The 17384-nt window shown below is 39.6% G+C and overlaps 1 protein-coding gene across 8 annotated transcripts in view; it reads left to right on the top strand.

Annotated features, from left to right (window-relative positions):
* The window catches only part of POLQ (DNA polymerase theta), a 53748-nt gene that overhangs the window by 14834 nt on the left and 21530 nt on the right, over positions 1 to 17384 (top strand). For 7 of the 8 annotated variants that reach the window (XR_010652516.2, XR_011741185.1, XM_065852257.2 and 4 more), the window contains exons 7-16: positions 1032 to 1176; positions 1274 to 1420; positions 2502 to 2714; positions 6427 to 6569; positions 7162 to 7366; positions 8242 to 8387; positions 10730 to 10923; positions 11227 to 11351; positions 12776 to 13019; positions 13782 to 16924. Coding sequence is in view for 6 of the 8 variants with exons in the window: in XM_065852257.2 (XP_065708329.2) it covers positions 1032 to 1176; positions 1274 to 1420; positions 2502 to 2714; positions 6427 to 6569; positions 7162 to 7366; positions 8242 to 8387; positions 10730 to 10923; positions 11227 to 11351; positions 12776 to 13019; positions 13782 to 16924 (4705 nt within the window). In the remaining 2 variants the exon portion in view is untranslated. The remainder of the gene's footprint in view (positions 1 to 1031; positions 1177 to 1273; positions 1421 to 2501; positions 2715 to 6426; positions 6570 to 7161; positions 7367 to 8241; positions 8388 to 10729; positions 10924 to 11226; positions 11352 to 12775; positions 13020 to 13781; positions 16925 to 17384) is intronic. The other variant, XM_065852267.2, reaches the window with a different exon arrangement.

The raw sequence follows: 17384 nt of genomic DNA, 5'->3' as shown, positions 1-17384 counted from the left end.
ACAATGTTCAGTTTTTGTGAGAAGAATATCTGGAAGCTTGCTTCTGTGTGGTCATATTGAGAAGGTGATGTTGCACCTCCTTTTCTGTATATTTTTAAGTATTTGCTCTAGATAGGTACTAAATTAAGTGAGATAACTAAACTGGGCTTATGACTCAACAGTTAATGGAGTTGGCTTATTTTATAAGACCAGGTGATCCTCTTGGGCTGGAAATCTGTCACTGGATCTTCAGTCTTCTGAGCCTAAAACTGGATGAGGAAAGGAAACTTGATGACATCACCACTTCTGCTGAATTTGGCTGAATCCTTACCAAGCTTTTGATGTGTATATGCAGTTTCTGCCATTGGTCCCCTGTTTTCATTTGCATTTCAGTGCTTTTTATTTCTTGCTATATACCTGCCTTTTTTCTCTTCCTCCTTTGGCTTGCTTGCTGAAAGAGAATCTGGCTTAGTCAACCAAAACAGATCAGTTGCAGGAACTCTCTTAGGATCTCAAAATGAAAAAGGCAAGCTGTAAACAGTACAGTTTTGTATGCATATCCATATAAGTATCCATAAAAGCCTTCCACTGTGCTCTGATCACCTGCAGTCTTCAGTCAGCAGTGCTTCCTGGGTGCATCTTATTGAGGATGCTCGGATTACTACATCTCATGCTTTAGTTCGGATGTCCTAGTTGATAAGTTTTCCTTATTTGTTTTCATTTGGGGCTCTTCCTAGTTCTTCCCCACTCCTGTTAGCTGTAACATGGAGATTGCAGTGATATTTTGCGTACCATGTTGCCTTCAGTCAGAAATAGATATATGAAAACAAGACATCAAACTTTAGATTTACTCATAGGTAGGTCTAGGGCTGTCCTCAACAATGTGATCGTACTAGTGCTTGGGCTTCCTAAAGCAAGACGGAGTACTGTCTTTGTTTGCTCCTCTTTCTGACTTGAAGTAGAAGATTCCTACTGTGACACAGAAGAATGATGGCATTTACAAACCCCCTTCAGTGTTGAGAGTGCATTGAAAATATTTTGTCTCAATTCAGGGAGATGAAGACCATGTTGTGAGCCTGTGTTATGAGACTGTTTGTGAAGGCCATTCAGTCCTGCTTTTCTGTCCATCCAAGAACTGGTGTGAGAAGCTAGCAGACATCATTGCCAGGGAATTCTACAGTTTGCAACAGTCTGAGGGTAAGAGAAGAGTAATTAATAGAAGACTGTAATATGCACAGTGCCTTTAATGAAAATTAATTTTAATAAAAACTATAAGAATATTTTGTCTCTCAAGGTTCTTCAAAAAACTCAGCCCTTGCCCCAGTTGTTGTGGACAGAGAAGGGATTGATGAGGTTCTGGATCAGCTAAAGCGTTCTATCTCAGGCCTGGACTCCGTGCTCCAACGTACTTTGCCATGGGGAGTGGCATTTCATCATGCAGGTATTCCTGAATATCTTGGTCTTGAATTCTCTAAATCATATGGGTTCTTTTTGCTGTGGTTACCAGCAATTTACCAGTTGCTTTTTGAAGCCCTCTGTAGTTTATGACTGAATTAAAATGCTTTGAGAATTTCACAGTTAGAGGTAAACCTGAATTATTTTATTGTGGCTGAAGAGTTTAATTCACTAACTGTTACAGATCTTCTCTCTTTTGTATTGTTTAAAGCAACTTTTAAACCACAACTTTTAGTTTGTTTGTTTGTTTTGGTTTTTGTGTGTGTGAGCCTGAAAAATTAGCTGATTTGCAGCCCAAGTATTTTCAGGTTGTCCCTAAAGCTGCCAGAGTGTTTCAGAGCAATTTGCCTCAACTTAATAGTGAAACAGATGAGTAAATAGAAGAAATATAACAAATATAACAATAAAAATAAAAAGAGCATGTGCTGTGGATGCTCCTGGCTACATCTTTTGTTTCTTATTTAAGTAGGTAATAGTGTCACCTGTTGATCCACCGAGGGAAAGGACTGACTCCAGAAGAGAGAACTGTAGCTATGGCATTGAATATGTAGGGGGAATAATTCCAAATGTTTATAGAGTGTGAATTTCTTTCTCAGGAACAAAATTGGCCTGAAGCCTATAAGGAAATGTAGAAATATACTTTCTGTAACTTAGAATACAAATGATGAAGGAGGATTCCAGGGTCAGGATGGCAAATGACAAAATCCTAGTTCCCTACTGTGCTTGTTACATCCAGTTTTTATTTTATTTCTTTACTTATTTACTTGCAGTGTGTGTAGATATGTAGTGAATAGTTGTTCATCTTGCTACAACACATGCAAGCACTTTAGAAAAGCTAGTTAATAACTGTTACTGTCAATTGAATAATGAAAACTTAACGGAGAGATTTTGCTTTGCTTATGGCTCAGAAGAAGTTAACTGAGGTAGTGTTGCATCTCTAGTTCCTAACACTGAATGGCGAATGTACAGTTAAGTTTGTTTGTTCTTTCCCTTCCTTGACAGTAATATCATTAGCTCTTAAATTCAGTTTCACCATTACTGGGTTTGTAAAAGTCATCTCTCCTCAGGTCTTACTTTTGATGAACGGGACATCATTGAAGGGGCCTTTCGCCAAGGCTTGATTAGAGTCCTAGCAGCAACCTCCACGCTCTCGTCTGGAGTGAATTTGCCTGCACGCCGAGTAATTATACGAACTCCTATGTTTTGTGGCAAACTGCTGGACATGCTCACTTACAAGCAGATGGCTGGAAGGGCTGGCAGGAAAGGAGTAGACACAGAGGGTAAGCAGAGGCTTTATTAACATTCTCTAAGAACGGCGTTAACCTGATTAAATCCAGGGCAGTGCTTTGCAATTAGTGACTAATCATGATGAATTCCTTTGGTATTCAGTATGATTAAGTTAATCAAGATGAATTTGTTTGGTATTAATGGAGTAAAAATTGTGATTCCCAGGGGATTTTCACTGCATGAGACTTACTTTGGTATTTACATGTCAGTTACTTCAAGAACAGGCTATTTTCTCCTTTGAATTCTTGTTAAATTCTAAGGCTCGGTTCATTTGCCTTAATTTTGTGATCCCTGATCAGTTTACTAAACTGTTTACAATTTCAGTGAGAAAGTTTATAGTAAACTAATTGGACAGACCTAAAATGTAAAAAATGTGTTTAAAGTCTACAACCACAATTTGACAAACTCCTGTTTTCTGGAGTTTTGGTTTGAATTTGTTAAACTTCCACTAAACTTAACCATAACTTTTATGGATCTCAAATGTAGTAATGCAACAGAGAGACAGGGAAATATGAACAGTAGTTCATGCATACTATGGTTGTCTTCATGTGTATGGCAGCACTGATGATCCTTGTGGGTCCCTTCCAACTCAGGACATTCTGTGATTCTTTCCTATGGTTGATGTTCAACAAAATAATCCTGCCTGGTTTTTTTAACTTGCAATGGAAATTTATCTTTATGGATGATGTTTGGAAGAATTGGATTACACAAATATAAAACCACAATAGAAAATAAGAGGTTTGACAGAAAAAGGAAGTGGGGTTTGCCCTACTGATGGTTTGATTGGTGCTTGCTGGAACCGTATGTAAGTAGACTCTTCTTGCATTTAACTTTCTATTTTTGCCGGAGTAGCATAGCAACAGGGCACTTGGAGACCTGTTTCTCTTTCTCTGTGAGATATCCCTATGTGTTAAAGAAAAGGGCAGCTGCATGCTGTATTTTGAAATTTTCCAGATTTCATCACTTGACTGTAGCAGGCAGGTGTAAAATTACATTATTCCTTGAAGTTTCTTTTTTTTCTTCTTCTTCAAGTTACAATAAATAGAACCCTTTTTTGACAGCTCTGACGTGACTGTGTTTTGCACAGTAAGCAGTTGATTTTATGCTGATGAGCTTCATGAGTGTACCATTTTTTTTTTGACTCCACAGAGTCTTTTGGATGAGAACATAAAGCTGCATTACCAGCTGCTACTCTTTCATAGAGTAGGGAGACTAGGGGACAGCAACTTCAGCTGGGAAAAAACGCCTTGTGTGGATATGAAATTCAGGTGACAGAAGATAAATGCTGTTGGGTTGATTCCTTCACCTGCAAATACTGTAGTATTGTGTTTTGTTTCGATTGTGTTTTGTTGTTGTGGTGGTTTTTTTTTCCCTGATTTGATGGAAATGTAAAACATAATTTTAGAAAATGAAATTGTATTATTTTTACATTCAGCAAAACTGTTGTGTTCCCAAGGTGAAATAGGTAAAGCTGTTTAATATTGCCGAACAAAACCTAGAAATAGGGCTTTTTTTTTTTTTTTTTTCTTTCAATGGAGTTTTATTCCTAGATAGCCAGAGTATTCTGGTGTTTGTCTAGTCTGATGCTGACCTGGACTTCCCCTCTCATCTGAAGTGTTCAATAAGGGATCTTAGAACAGCTTAGTTTCTTTTTGTTTTTTTGTCCGCTGTTTGCTAGGTTGCAGTTATTTACTTTAAGTTCTCAGTGGGATCTTGGGAAAGGGTTTCCCCCAAGTCTTGAGCGACTGTCAGGTAATGTAGAGCCAAGTGGATACTCAACTTCTGTTAGATTTATTACGCTGAAGAGTCAAAGATTTCAGAGGGAACTGCAAGTTACATCAGAACCTAAACACAAAATGCGTGAACGTTCTTTATTGCTAAAATCAAAATAAGATTTGCTTTGACTAAACAATGCTTACAGGCAGTTCATCTTTGGTACTCTCAGCTCTGGCAAACATACACAGTCAACAGATGTCAAAAGTTTCATGCATCCTCTGAGCATGTCTTTCATCCTGTAATTCATTTGTGTTACCGTGTTATTCACCTGTACTGCATTTGTGATATTTATTATCATAGAATCATTTCAGTTGGAAGAGACCCTCAGGATCATTGAGTCCAACCATAACCTAACCTAAATCTAGCCCTAAATCATGTCCCTAAGAACCTTGTCGAAATGCCTTTTAAACACCTCCAGGGATGTTGACTCCACCACTTCTCTGGGCAGCCTGTTCCAATGCCTGACAACCCTTTCTGTGAATAATTTTTTCCTAATATCCAATCTAAACCTCGCCTGGCACATCTTGAGGCCATTTCCTCTTGTCCTATCACTTGGGAGAAGAGACCAATACCCATCTCGCTACAACCTCCTTTCAGGTAGTTGTAGACAGCGATAATGTCTCCCCTCAGCCTCCTTTTTTCCAGGCTGAACAGCCCCAGTTCCCTCAACCGCTTCTCAGGAGCTCCAGGCCCCTCACCAGCTTTGTCGCCCTGCTCTTAACTCTCTCTAGTACGTCAAGAGAGAGTTTATTCTGTTCATTAAATTTCATTGCAGTTGTGTTTTCATTGCCTCTGAATTTGCTAATTACTGTAGCGTTACCACAGCTACGGTTTTGTCATAACTTAACATTCCTATGATCTTACTAAGATACCCACTACCAAAATTACCTTGGTGTCCAGACTACATGTGCTTAAGTCTCCAGAAGTTATCATAAACGTATCATGATATTTACCGTCCAGCTAATCCAATTCTAATGCCCTCTCCTTAGTCAAAGGCAAGCTTGTCCTATGCATAATTAATTTATCCTGTGCCAACTGGCAAAGCTTCTAACTAGCTGTGTCTCCCAGGGACCTAGTTTCTCTGCAATAGCTTTGTTGAAAAAAAATCTCCTTTGTGTGACCACTGCATTTTCCATGGGTAGTCTATTATCTCATCAAAAGAACTGGCCCATTATTTTTATTTTTGTTTCATGGCTCTGGGACTTTTTTTTGTATCGCACAGAATTTCAGTAGCTAGGGATTAACTTAACAATGTCTGACAGAGAATTTTAAGGTAAGGTATATTTAGATGTACTTTGAGTGGAACCATTCACGATACTTAAGATTTTGTGTGTATATATATATATTTATGCATATATGAAAATTCAGAGAATGAGTAGTTACTTAGATTAATAACTTTGGGTTTCTAAATTACTTCAGTTGATGTGTTACTTCATTTTGGGAGTGGAAGGTGGTTGACTTAACACAAACTGTCAAAGTGCTGTGCAGCTTTTATGTTTCGTTCTTGCTTTTGAGAATCTTTTCAGTGTAATGATGAAGTGCAGAAGAAAAATTGATGTCATTGTGTATTATAGTTCCAGTCAATTCCAGAACAAGAAGCGATAGCGGTTCAGCAGAAAAGCACATACAAAGAGAAGCTATGGAAGCTCTTTAGCTGATTTGGCAAGACCCCAGCCATCCTAATGTAACTTTGAAGTTTGTCCTGCTCTGAGCTTTTGGTTCTTAAGTATTATGCATCTGTGGGGTTCTTACATAGCAACGGATATACACTGTTTTAAGGTTGCAAAGGTTTTCTTTTTTTTTTCCCTAGCTTTTTCAGAAACACGTACAGTTTTCCATTCCATGTCCTTGATGAATTGTTACTATTACAGTGCTAAGATGCAATAATAAGGTCGTTAATTTTTTCTTTTTTTTTTTTTTTTCCTAAAGGTGAAAGCATTTTAGTTTGCAAGCCCTCAGAAAGATCAAAAGGAACTGCTCTACTTCAAGGATCTCTCAAGCCTGTTTGCAGTTGTTTGCTTAGAAGAGAAGGGGAAGGTGTTGCTTCAAGCATGAAAAGAGCAATACTTGAGGTACAGGACACGTAGAGCGGCATTAGAACTGTGCTTGCACTCTTGTAGGATGGAAATGACTCACAAGGAGAAAGCATTTATGTGAAAAATGAAAAACAAAATCGAAGGGAAAAAAATCACTCAATCAGGAAAACAATGATGGGGTATAGCATTCACAAGTATTAAGAGAAAACTTCAGTATGCTGAAGAGCCTTACGAGAAGTCCTCTTCTCTGGTTTGCTTTTTGTCTTCAGAAAATTGCATTTTGTGTTCTAACCCTTTGAAAAGTATTTCACAATGTTGGCAAAGCAAAAACCCTAGGGCTAATCTCAAATCTAAATTGCTACTATGTGTATGCCTGCTATTAAAATGAGATTTTATAATTCATTCTTTCCCGTAGCTTAGTCCTCTTACTTCTACCTAAGGTGTCTCGCTTCTTGCCAAGAAAAGGCCTTAAAGGCTGGCAGCTGTGGCAGTTGCTTTGCCTTGTGTTCCCCTTTCGTACTGGTTCTTTAAAACTTAGACATCTGATGGATCAGTCTCTTTGACTCTCTGATCTGACTTCCATCCTATTGCTTCTCTGGCAATATGAGCAAGTAGTTTTCTTCAACAGATCATAGTGGGGGGAGTGGCCAACACCCCAGATGATGTGCAGACCTACGCTTCTTGCACTCTTCTTGCATCCAGCTTGAAAGCAAGCAAATGCGGAAACGAGAGAACACAAGACAAAGCACAGACCGGACCTGTCGAGGCTTGTGTGACGTGGCTGCTGGAAAATGAATTCATTCAGGTTCTGGACTCTGGCAATGATATGAAAGGTAACACTGGTATTCTTCCCAGTAAGGGCAGTTAGCAGTTTTGAATCAGTAAACCTTTTGCAGCTGACTAGATGTTTAATGCAACTTTAAAATGAGGACCTCTGTGCATTTTTGTTTTTATTTTAAAGAACCACATGTATAAATAATTTTTTTTAGCTTTTTTGGAGGGTGTCTTTGTACCTTGTTTAACATTTTTGCATGCATGTGTTCTTGAAGGGCCTCTCTCAGCACATCATCTCTAACACTGATGCATCCTAGTCTACAAATTCCCAAAATATCTTGAAAGAAAGCAGACTTTTACTACAGGATTTGAGAACATCATAGACTATGATTTTTGTCTTTCTGACAAGTACATGATAAGAGAGTACAAGTCTCTTCTAGAACTGCTAAGTGTACGTAGTTGCACTTTTTCCTGATTTTGGCTGTTTTCTTAAAATGGCTAAGGATGAGACTCTTACAGTAAGAGTAAGAATCCCCATTACAGGTTATTTGGTATCTCTTTTTAAAGAAAAGATTATAGGAGATATTTGGTGTTCCAAAGAAAGAAATAATCAAAATGGTAACTCCTAAGCAGGATGGCAGATGGGATTCCAGTGATTTTTGTTCAAATAGATGTCACAACTCTTAGTCTGAGTAGTTAGAGGGATCCAAGCTTGTGATCTGGCCTCTGAAAAAGGCCACTTTAGACCTAGACAAGTCTAAACCTTTTATTGTTTCCATTTTCCTGTCTTCAGAATGGAGAAATATGCCATTTCTTCTTGAAAAAGCAAATAGGAAAGTTAGTAGAATTTATATCTGTAAAATACTATGCAATCTGAAAATGAGGTATGAACTTGCACTTAAATGTTTGGGGGTTATGTTTTGTTCTTTCTTAGCAGCAAAGGTTTATCATCCAACGCATCTTGGCTCAGCTACTCTTTCCTCTTCTCTTTCACCAACTGAAGCCATGGAAATCTTTGCTGACCTGCAGCGAGCTATGAAAAGCTTTGTTCTGGAGAATGATCTGCATATTGTCTATTTGGTAGGTTCTCATTCTTAGTTTTGTACTGCCAAAACTAGGGAAAGGAGAGAAAGCACAATGCAGACTTCTTGAGGGCTCCATGAACATAGGGGTTTTTTTATTGTGCTTTGCTTAGCTAATCCTTCATGAAGAAGTTTCTTAATTGAATGTTCTTCAGAACTAGTCTGTTCCTGTAGTGTCTATTGTGTAGATGGGTGTCGTGTGCCTGTCTAAGCCCATTGTTGTCACTCCTGAGTTCATATGGTTTCCGAACTTTGTAAGTTTCGGGAGTAGGATAATGGTAATTTTTCTGAGAAACTTAATGAAATGAGTTGGGGTTTTTTGTGTGTTTGGGATCAGCAGGCTGCACCTCAGATTACTTTTGGAGACTCAGAAAGCTTTTGGGGTTTTAGCATCTATTTTGCCTACAAAAAAGCCTCAGAGAACAACACTGCTTTCTTCCTATGTGTGGGCCTTTCTTCAGTTCAGTAACAGAGAAATTTATCTCTGTTTTAGTTTACTTGCCTGGTGATGCTGCCAGGGCTAAAGGAAGGAGTGTGCTAAATCTTTTGATGGGAAGGTGTATCAAAGTTTATCAAGATTTATGTGCGTGTACACTTAAAAAGCTAATCAGTGCTATTTAGGGCCTTTGGAGAGGAGGCCACAAACCTGTGAAGATTAGTGAGGAAACAAGATGGAGTTGCAGTGAACATCTTAAGATTCAAGACTGCCAGAGGCCTGTCATGCGATCATCATCCCAAATTTGACAGTGGTCTTTAGCCTCCTTAAGTGTAAAGTGTATTCTCTTTACCAGGCTGATAGACCAAAGGTGAAATTTAGGCATCTTGCCTGAAAAAAAAAGTTCACTCTAAGGAGAATATGCTTGCAGTTACAGGAGTTGTTGAGCTAGAGGGCAGGGCGGGGGAGGCGAGAGGTTCAGGGTGCCTGTCTCTGCTTGCTGTGTTCGTTAACCTAGTTACTGGCTGATACTGATAGATTTTGTTGGATCTACTAGCGTCCCATATGTCCCCCTGTCTCTGTTTTACAGGACCACATTATATTTTGTTCTGTTTCTACTAGACAAAGTGAACTGGTTTATATCATTATGCACTAGTGTATATTTTCCCTGTTTGCATCTCCAAAACAGAAAAAAAAAAACGATTGCTTTTTTGCTTTTGTTCCTGTTCTGGGGTAGGGACAGTGATGGCAATATATATATACATATATATATATATTTTTTTTTTTTTTTTACACTTCACATTGTAGTTGCTGCACCTTGTCTAATACACTGTTGAACAAAATGTTCTTGAGATTGTCTTCCATTAAGCTACCCTAGAATACTTTCTTGCAAGTCAGTTAGTTTAAGGCTGAAGGTGTGTTTGGTTTTGATGGGGTTTGTATGTTTCTATTTTCTTTTAAAGAACAGCTCTCCATGTGTTCCTTATGGGTTACAGGGAAATTATCTGCTATCATGCTATTTAATTCTCTTAGGCTTGAATTTTTTACTTATACAAATATGAGACTGAATTCCAAGACCTTGTATTTTAGGAAAATTGATAAAAACAAATTTGCTAGGCTAGGAAAAGAGGTTTTTTTGAAGAAAACAAACCAAAAAATGCCACAACAAAAAACATAGGACAATCCTCCACATTAATAACACTTGTTCTTCTCAGCATCTGATACTCTGTGTTATGTTAAATGCTCTCCAACAACTGCTAGTTATTTCAAAGTAATTAATCTTGTAGTATATCCATACAGATATGAAGACATTTTGTCTCCTCATAGTGAAACTGACTCTGTGGTGACTGAACAATAACAGAATTGGTTTTCTGTCTAAAAGTGTGTGAATGCTTTGGATGGCTTTTTTATTCGTGTTAATAAAAGCTGAAATTTCTTGTACTTCAGGTAAATGAAAACTTCAGCAATTTCTAGCAAAACCTGTGTTCTGTCCTACTTTATCAGACAATGGCAGTGGTTGGTGTGGTTGCTAGTGGTTTTAAGAGGTTGATAGATATCTGTTAGTTTTGTTAAAAAAGCATAAAGTTTTGTTTTGTTAAAGGAGAATAAAGATGCAGCTTAAAAATCTTCTGGTGCCTTGGATTTAGGGAGCAATCTGACAAAGATTCCAAATTGTTTAATCATTAGAGTACCTATATGAGTCAGATCTCATCAGTACAAATATTTAAAAAAATCTAGTTTAAAAGAGCTTTTACTTTCTTCAGGGTGCGTGGTTATGACTCAGTGCCTCTGAGGAGTGTGTAGGATGCTCTAACCACATTCCCTAGGCTGTATTTTTGTTTATCCAGAGCTCTGTTCTGTTTGTTTCTCTGAAACCGTTTTTTGCGTTGTCTTATTTTCATTAGGTCACCCCAGTGTATGAGGAGTGGACCACAATTGATTGGTACCAGTTTTTCTGCTTGTGGGAGAAGCTGCCTGCCTCAATGAGACGTGTGGCTGAACTGGTGGGGATTGAAGAAGGCTTTCTGGCTCGCTCTGTAAAGGGCAAAATCATAGCTAAAACAGAGAAACAGCACAGACAAATGGCCATCCACAAAAGGTAGCCACAAATGAGTGTGAATGTGAAAAGACTGGAGGCTATAACACATGGAGTGGACAGGTTCTGTGTCTGTTTTCAGGAACTGTCTCCCTTGCTGAGACAGCTGATAGCTCAGAGAACCTGGATCTGATCTGCTCTGAACTGAAGACAATGCTGGCACAAGATGTTTGTGCTGATGTTTATGGATGCCATCTTCTATGTGCTATGCTATAGTACCATTCTGTCCTAGCTATCACAGTGCATTTTGCAGTGTGTGTTAATGTGACCTGGATGATGATTTGATTTCCATGTGTGCTTCCACAGGTTTTTCACCAGTCTTGCCCTTCTGGATTTGATCAGTGAGGTTCCCTTGAAGGATATGACAAAGAAGTACGGCTGTAGTCGTGGCCAGCTTCAATCCTTGCAGCAGTCTGCTGCCACCTATGCAGGTGAGTTGTCTGGGCAAAATACCCTGGGACTCTTAGGCTAGTCTGTTTTCTTTCCTTCCAGATAAGGGGATGAGGTAGCCACAGTGTGGTACTGACAACAAATAGTCTTGTAAAACCACTTCCAGCTTTATAGCTTAATCTGTGGTTCCCCCTGCTTTGAGATGGAACCACAGAGTTTGCTGTGGGAAAGGGGCCGGCTGAGTGCAATCAGGCAGTAGTGTAGCATGCTGAGGTCTGTAGAAATCATCTGTGTACTGAGCAGGGATGTAGTTTGTTCAGTAGTAAGTATGGAAATTAAGTACAAGTCTGTTCTGAAGGTTTCCTCTATCAGGAAAGAGTACCTTTCAGCATGGGTAAAGTTTGGGGGTTCTAAGGCTTAGTATGGCTTTTTCCTGGTTGCAAAGTTATTAGGCCAGAAAGTATAAGTTTATAGTTTTCAAAACAGAATGAGTAGTTTCTGGGTCATTTATCACCAGATAATAAGAGGGCAGATAGCTGTCCCCTTTAACTTAACTTCCTTAAGAGGACAGTGTAGGAGTAGAAGTAACAGCCCACCATGTGACTGAGATTTTTTTTCTCTCTATTGCCTCCATTACTACGTAAGTGGGCCTTCAATTTTTAAGACAGTTTTAGCTCAACTTGTGAAGCCCTGTGTGTGGGTTGCAGCATGAGTCAAAGCCCCAAAAATGAAAAGGTCACGCCAACTGATGCAGAGTAGTTTAAATTAATTCTGGTAGTATAAATAACTTTTTGTTGTAGCAGTTTCGTAATTCTGTATTCCCAGTATTAATAATTTTCACAAAAGTAACTTGGGAAGTAAAATAACTGTTGACAGGACATATAGCTAAGACATATGATAAAGGCTGTATTCTATAATCACTGTAAAAATAGTGAGGGATGCTATGTCTTTCAGTTATTGTCATATTCTGTAGATGCAATCTGTGAGTGAGAAACTATCTTTTCCCTGCTCTTTTCCTCCTCCCATGTGCTGTTGTGACCTTTATCGTAGGCTTTGCTACCTCCTATAATGCTCTCAGTAACTAAAGTTCTGCTCTTATGGACATCAGTGCTGGCTTTCCTCAAAGACCTGTGGCTTCACTGCTTGTTCTGTCTTCTTCAGTGTGTTTGGTTCATAGGAATCCTGTTACAGGATATGCATGTGCATCACCCTTTAAAGATCAGCGTCTTTGAAAAAGCAGTGTCATTCAGAATTTCTACCTCACTGAAAAACTAGTTAATTGTAGATTAGAGTTCTGTGAGACCAGCTCCTAGTCATAGTTATAATAAATATGAGTTAGTTTCTGTAAGTAATGGGAAGGTGAGAAATGTGAAGTGAATGCCTGTTCAGATGAGGCGGGGAAATGAACCCAGCTCAGTAGAATTGGACCTGGAGTTAAGACACTGATGTAACTTCTTTGTTCCAGGAATGGTGACGGTTTTCTGTAATCGTCTGGGCTGGCACAACATGGAGCTGTTGCTCTCTCAGTTCCAGAGCCGCCTCACTTTTGGGGTTCATAGGGAGCTTTGTGATCTGGTACGAGTGTCTCTGCTGAATGCACAGCGTGCTAGGATGCTTTACAATGCTGGCTTTGTCACAGTGGCTGATCTTGCTAAAGCCAGTCCTGATGATGTGGCGACTGCTCTGAAGAATTCAGTACCGTTCAAAAGGTGAGAAATCAGTAAGTCCAGAAGTCAAGTAAAGGAGTTTGTTTGTTTGTAAGGTGAAGAATTACAGGATGAAATCTGTAATTAAATATGGAAACCTTTTGGGACTTGATGCCGAATGTTAGATAGAAATAACATGTGGGTCTCTGTGACTGATCACAGTCATTCCATGATTATATTGAAATTAATAGAAGCAACTTTTCTTTGCAGTGTAAGTTTGTGAGACCTAAAATTTCTTCTCATTCCTCTTTTCAATACACTATTTAGTCCTGGGTGAATTGTTAATGCTTTCTGGAGACCTCTTGCTGTCTCTAAAAGGCAGCTCCACCATATAATCAAACAAGTTGATGGTTTATTACTGTGTATCGTTTGAGATTCTCTGGTTATTTTCATGTTAGTGCAATGACTTGATCAAGTACCTGTTGGACTGTGCTATGACACCTCTTTGGTTCGTGCTTCTGAAGTTTTCATTCTTTGAAAAACAGTGCAGGAGCAGGATTGGTTCAGACCTGGATCTTGCCCTAATAGAGAGCTGCGACTCATCTGGGGTACATTTGGACACAGAAGCCTGGGAATGCTTCTGGGATGTGCAGCCAGTAACCTCGACATCAATTCACATGTAGAAAACTGAAACAGTTATTTCCTATCAAGTGCATTATATTTTGGATATAGTGCTTCTGTGAAGCTAGGAAGCTGTGAAGCTAATTGAAAGGGGAGCAGAGTAGTGCCAGGTCTGTTTACGTCTGTTCTTTACCTTTCCTGTAGTGTTCGTAAGGCTGTGGATGAAGACGAAGAGTCAGCAGAGGAGCGTCGGATTGTGCGCAGCATCTGGATGGCTGGAATGAAAAGCTTAACAGAAAGAGAAGCAGCTTCCCTCATTGTGGAAGAAGCCAGGAGACTTCTCCAGCAGGATCTGGCGCTGATGGGAGTGCAGTGGAACTCAGAGTCTTTTCTCGAGTCCGATACATCCTCTATGATGAGCAGAGAGTCAGAACTGGAAGACAGACTACATAAGTCTTCCGAGTCTTCTAGAGTGTTAAGCAAAAAAGGGTGCAGAGTTCAACATTGTAATGGCCTTGGCTCTCAGACTGAAAACTTATCAAATATTAAAAAGGGATGTAAAAGGCGACTAAGTAGTACAGAAAACGCCAGATTTGAGAGTGAAGTCCCAGGCAGGAGACAGACTCGATCAGAGGAAGGCAATGATGATATTGTGTGCAGTCCTAGAAAACGGCCAAATGTGTGCAGAAATAATGAAAATGTAGAAGGAATTTCTCTGGTCAAAACCAAGATGGATTCCAGGAGAGCAATTCTAGAACCCTCTACTGAACAAGGAAAAACACCAACACTGAGAACAAATTCTTCAGTCTCTAGATTGATAAAAAGTATGGACATGCATTTAAACCGGACTAGGAACAAAAATACTGCTTCACATCTACAGAAGTCACTTCTTGAAGATTCAGATATGCTTAGCGTAGACATACAAAAGCCTCCTGCTTTCCACCCCACGATCTCTAAAGAGAATTCTTTTTCAGACCAAAATAATAAGGAATTTATGGCAACAGGGTCTGTAACTCATCAAATCTCAAATTCTGTACAGATGGGGGCAATTACTCTTGGGAAGAAAGACAAAATGGAAGGATTATTTACAGAGCTGATCAGCAGTAATGAAGGCATGCCTCAGGGGAGACCATGTTTTCAGGCACCTGTTACATTGCAAGGTATTCCACACACTGATGTGGAGACACGTAATACTGTAGAAAGTCTAGTGATACCCGCTAGTGTTAGGACGCAGAGAAATGAAAATATGGATGATAAGCAGAATAAAATAAATAAAATGCGAGCAGATGCGAACTGTGCTGAGGTGATGATTGGTAAGCAGCGGATGGCTTTAGATGCAGGTCACTGTAACATGACAGCCAGCTGCTCTGGAAATAGACATGTTCATAGTGGCAGCAGGATACAGAAGCCTGTGCATTTTTGTCCTAGTGAGGATAAACCCTGCCATATTCAAATTCAGAATGGTGGCAAAAATGGTAGCGAAAAGTCCAATGGAATATCGTTACAAGCTGAAGCACTGCAGAAAGCCAACAGTCATCCTAAAGATTTTCTGAAAGACTCTCTGATGAAATCCAGAGGTGTTTATGATGCAGGTGATGTTCAGGATAGTCCATCCTCTGATCTGTTTTCTGACTCTAGAGACTTGGAAGACAGCTTCCAGTTGGATACTCAAACTGAGATGATAATAAAACAGGAGGGAGCAGCTGGAATCACAGGACAGCAGGGAATGCAAAGTTCAAAGCTGGCAGTGATCCCACGGCAGGAAATCTGCAAGAAACTAAGCACTTCATGGACTGAGAATGCAACTGATGAAAGGCTGGCTGCAACAGTTAGGAAACTAGGCTTTTCAAGTCTTATCACAACAAATAACATTACAAAAAACACAGCTCAGCACTGCAGTAATAATGTTTTGGAGTCTGGAGGCCTTAATTTACAGCCCATAACAAAGGAAATAGATTCTGCACCTTACCTTAAAGAAAGCGATTTCTCAGTGACTGACTCCCAGCTACACAGTTTTTTACGAGATTACCACACCCAAAATGCAGTGAAAGGGGAGACTGTGTCGAAAGACCTTAATAAAGCAGCCTCCCCTTTTGGTAGGGAGTACATTGTACAAATAGAATGCCACCCTGTCCCTGAAACAAGCCTGAATATGAGTGATAGCTTGCTCTTTGATGATAGCTTCAGTAATGTCAGCGACCTTGCAGCTGTTCACATCATGGAAGCTGGCAGAAAGGAACCTGTGGAGAAGCAAGGGACTTCGGTTTCTCCAGAACATCTTTTGCAGAACCTAAGGCCCATTCAGAATAAGTGTGATGTCAGTGGCAATCAGAAGGAGCATGAAGACCGTGCGCAGGGTGACAATGTTTCTCTGGCATTCTCAGAACTAATAGCTGAAGTTTTAGATCATGCAAACTCCCCGTCTTTTCTGGAAGGTCTTCCTTCTACATTTGACTGTCAGTCAGGATTAAGAAACCCAGTGATGTGCAACAATGACCCCACATCAAAGGATTTGGTAGCAGATAAAGGTGAAAAACTCCAGAGAAATTTAGACAAGAAAACCCATCCAGTGGTGTGGACTGACCACTCGTTTGAACTAAGCCCAGGATTGCGGGATGTATTAGACAAGTGGCATAGTCCCTCGGGCATTGAACCAGTTTCAGTAAGCTCCTCTTTGAAAGAAACGTTAGTTGCTCCTATTACTAATCAAGAGCCAGATCCAGTTTTTGAATCTGATTGTTGTCATCTGGAGCCTTTGCCCACTTGCCAGGATTTAAAAAGCTATTTCAAGGTTAAAGAAAACAAGCCAGAAGACCCGGATCTCCAGAAAACAGACTGCATTGCACTTCCACTCGAGGGAAGCAACAGAACATCCTGTTCTTCACCAGATAGTAATAATGCATCTATTCCTCCAACACCCCCAAAAAAGCTTTTTCCCAAAAGTTCTGTTTCTCTCTCTGTGAAATCTTTAAGGAAGAGACAAGTTGCCTGCATGGATGAAGGGCAGCTGATTCAACCACAGCAGAATAGCGAGGGCAATGCAGAGCAGCAGGTAAAAACACTCCAAGTCAGTCCTGGGATTGTAGAGCAAATTGAGGCTGATGAGATGAAAGATGATTCCACTATAGACGAAGGCTTTTCACTGCAGCTATCTCAGGATGTTTCTCCACTTGTTCCCTTAAGCGCTGAAAGTTTCACTATTATTGATGTAGCAAGTGACAAAGCACTTTTCCAGACTTTCCTTGCAGAATGGAAGGAGAAAAGCAGATTCTCCATCTCAGTGGCGTGCGAAAGAACAAGATGTCTTTTATCTCCCAAATCAACGATTGGTGGCAAATTCAAAAAAGGTCAGTTCTGTGTACCAGCTCATAGTTTTCAGAGCAGCAGGATGGCATCTTCAGGTTAAAGCAGGAGTGGAGAATGAAAGGGTTTGCAAAAAAGGAGCAAAATTAACTGATATTAATTGAATATTGTTAGTCTCAGTAAAGCAAAGGAACTGAGTGTTAGTAAAAGATAGAATTGGGGTCAAGTGTTTCATTGATAGGTCTTTGGTGACAGTAATGAAGTGTTTAGCAGCTTGTTTCTGTTTGAGAGCATCTAAATATTCTTAACATTTCATTGTGTATACAATTTTGAAATGGATCTGTGTTGTGCAGTCCCTTTCTCATGTATCTTTCCATGTCATAAGCAAGTTTTAATATATTTTAGAATGAGTAATGTATTTGGCAGTAAATTGTACAGGTTGTTCATGGTCTCCACCGAGCAGTGTTACTTTTGGGTTTGCCTCTGAACCAAGGTTAAATATTT

Source organism: Patagioenas fasciata, chromosome 1, assembly GCF_037038585.1.
Source record: "Patagioenas fasciata isolate bPatFas1 chromosome 1, bPatFas1.hap1, whole genome shotgun sequence".
NCBI classification, from domain to species: domain Eukaryota; kingdom Metazoa; phylum Chordata; class Aves; order Columbiformes; family Columbidae; genus Patagioenas; species Patagioenas fasciata.
Note: the sequence above shows the minus strand (reverse complement) of the source record. Positions and strands in the feature narration are given on the sequence as shown.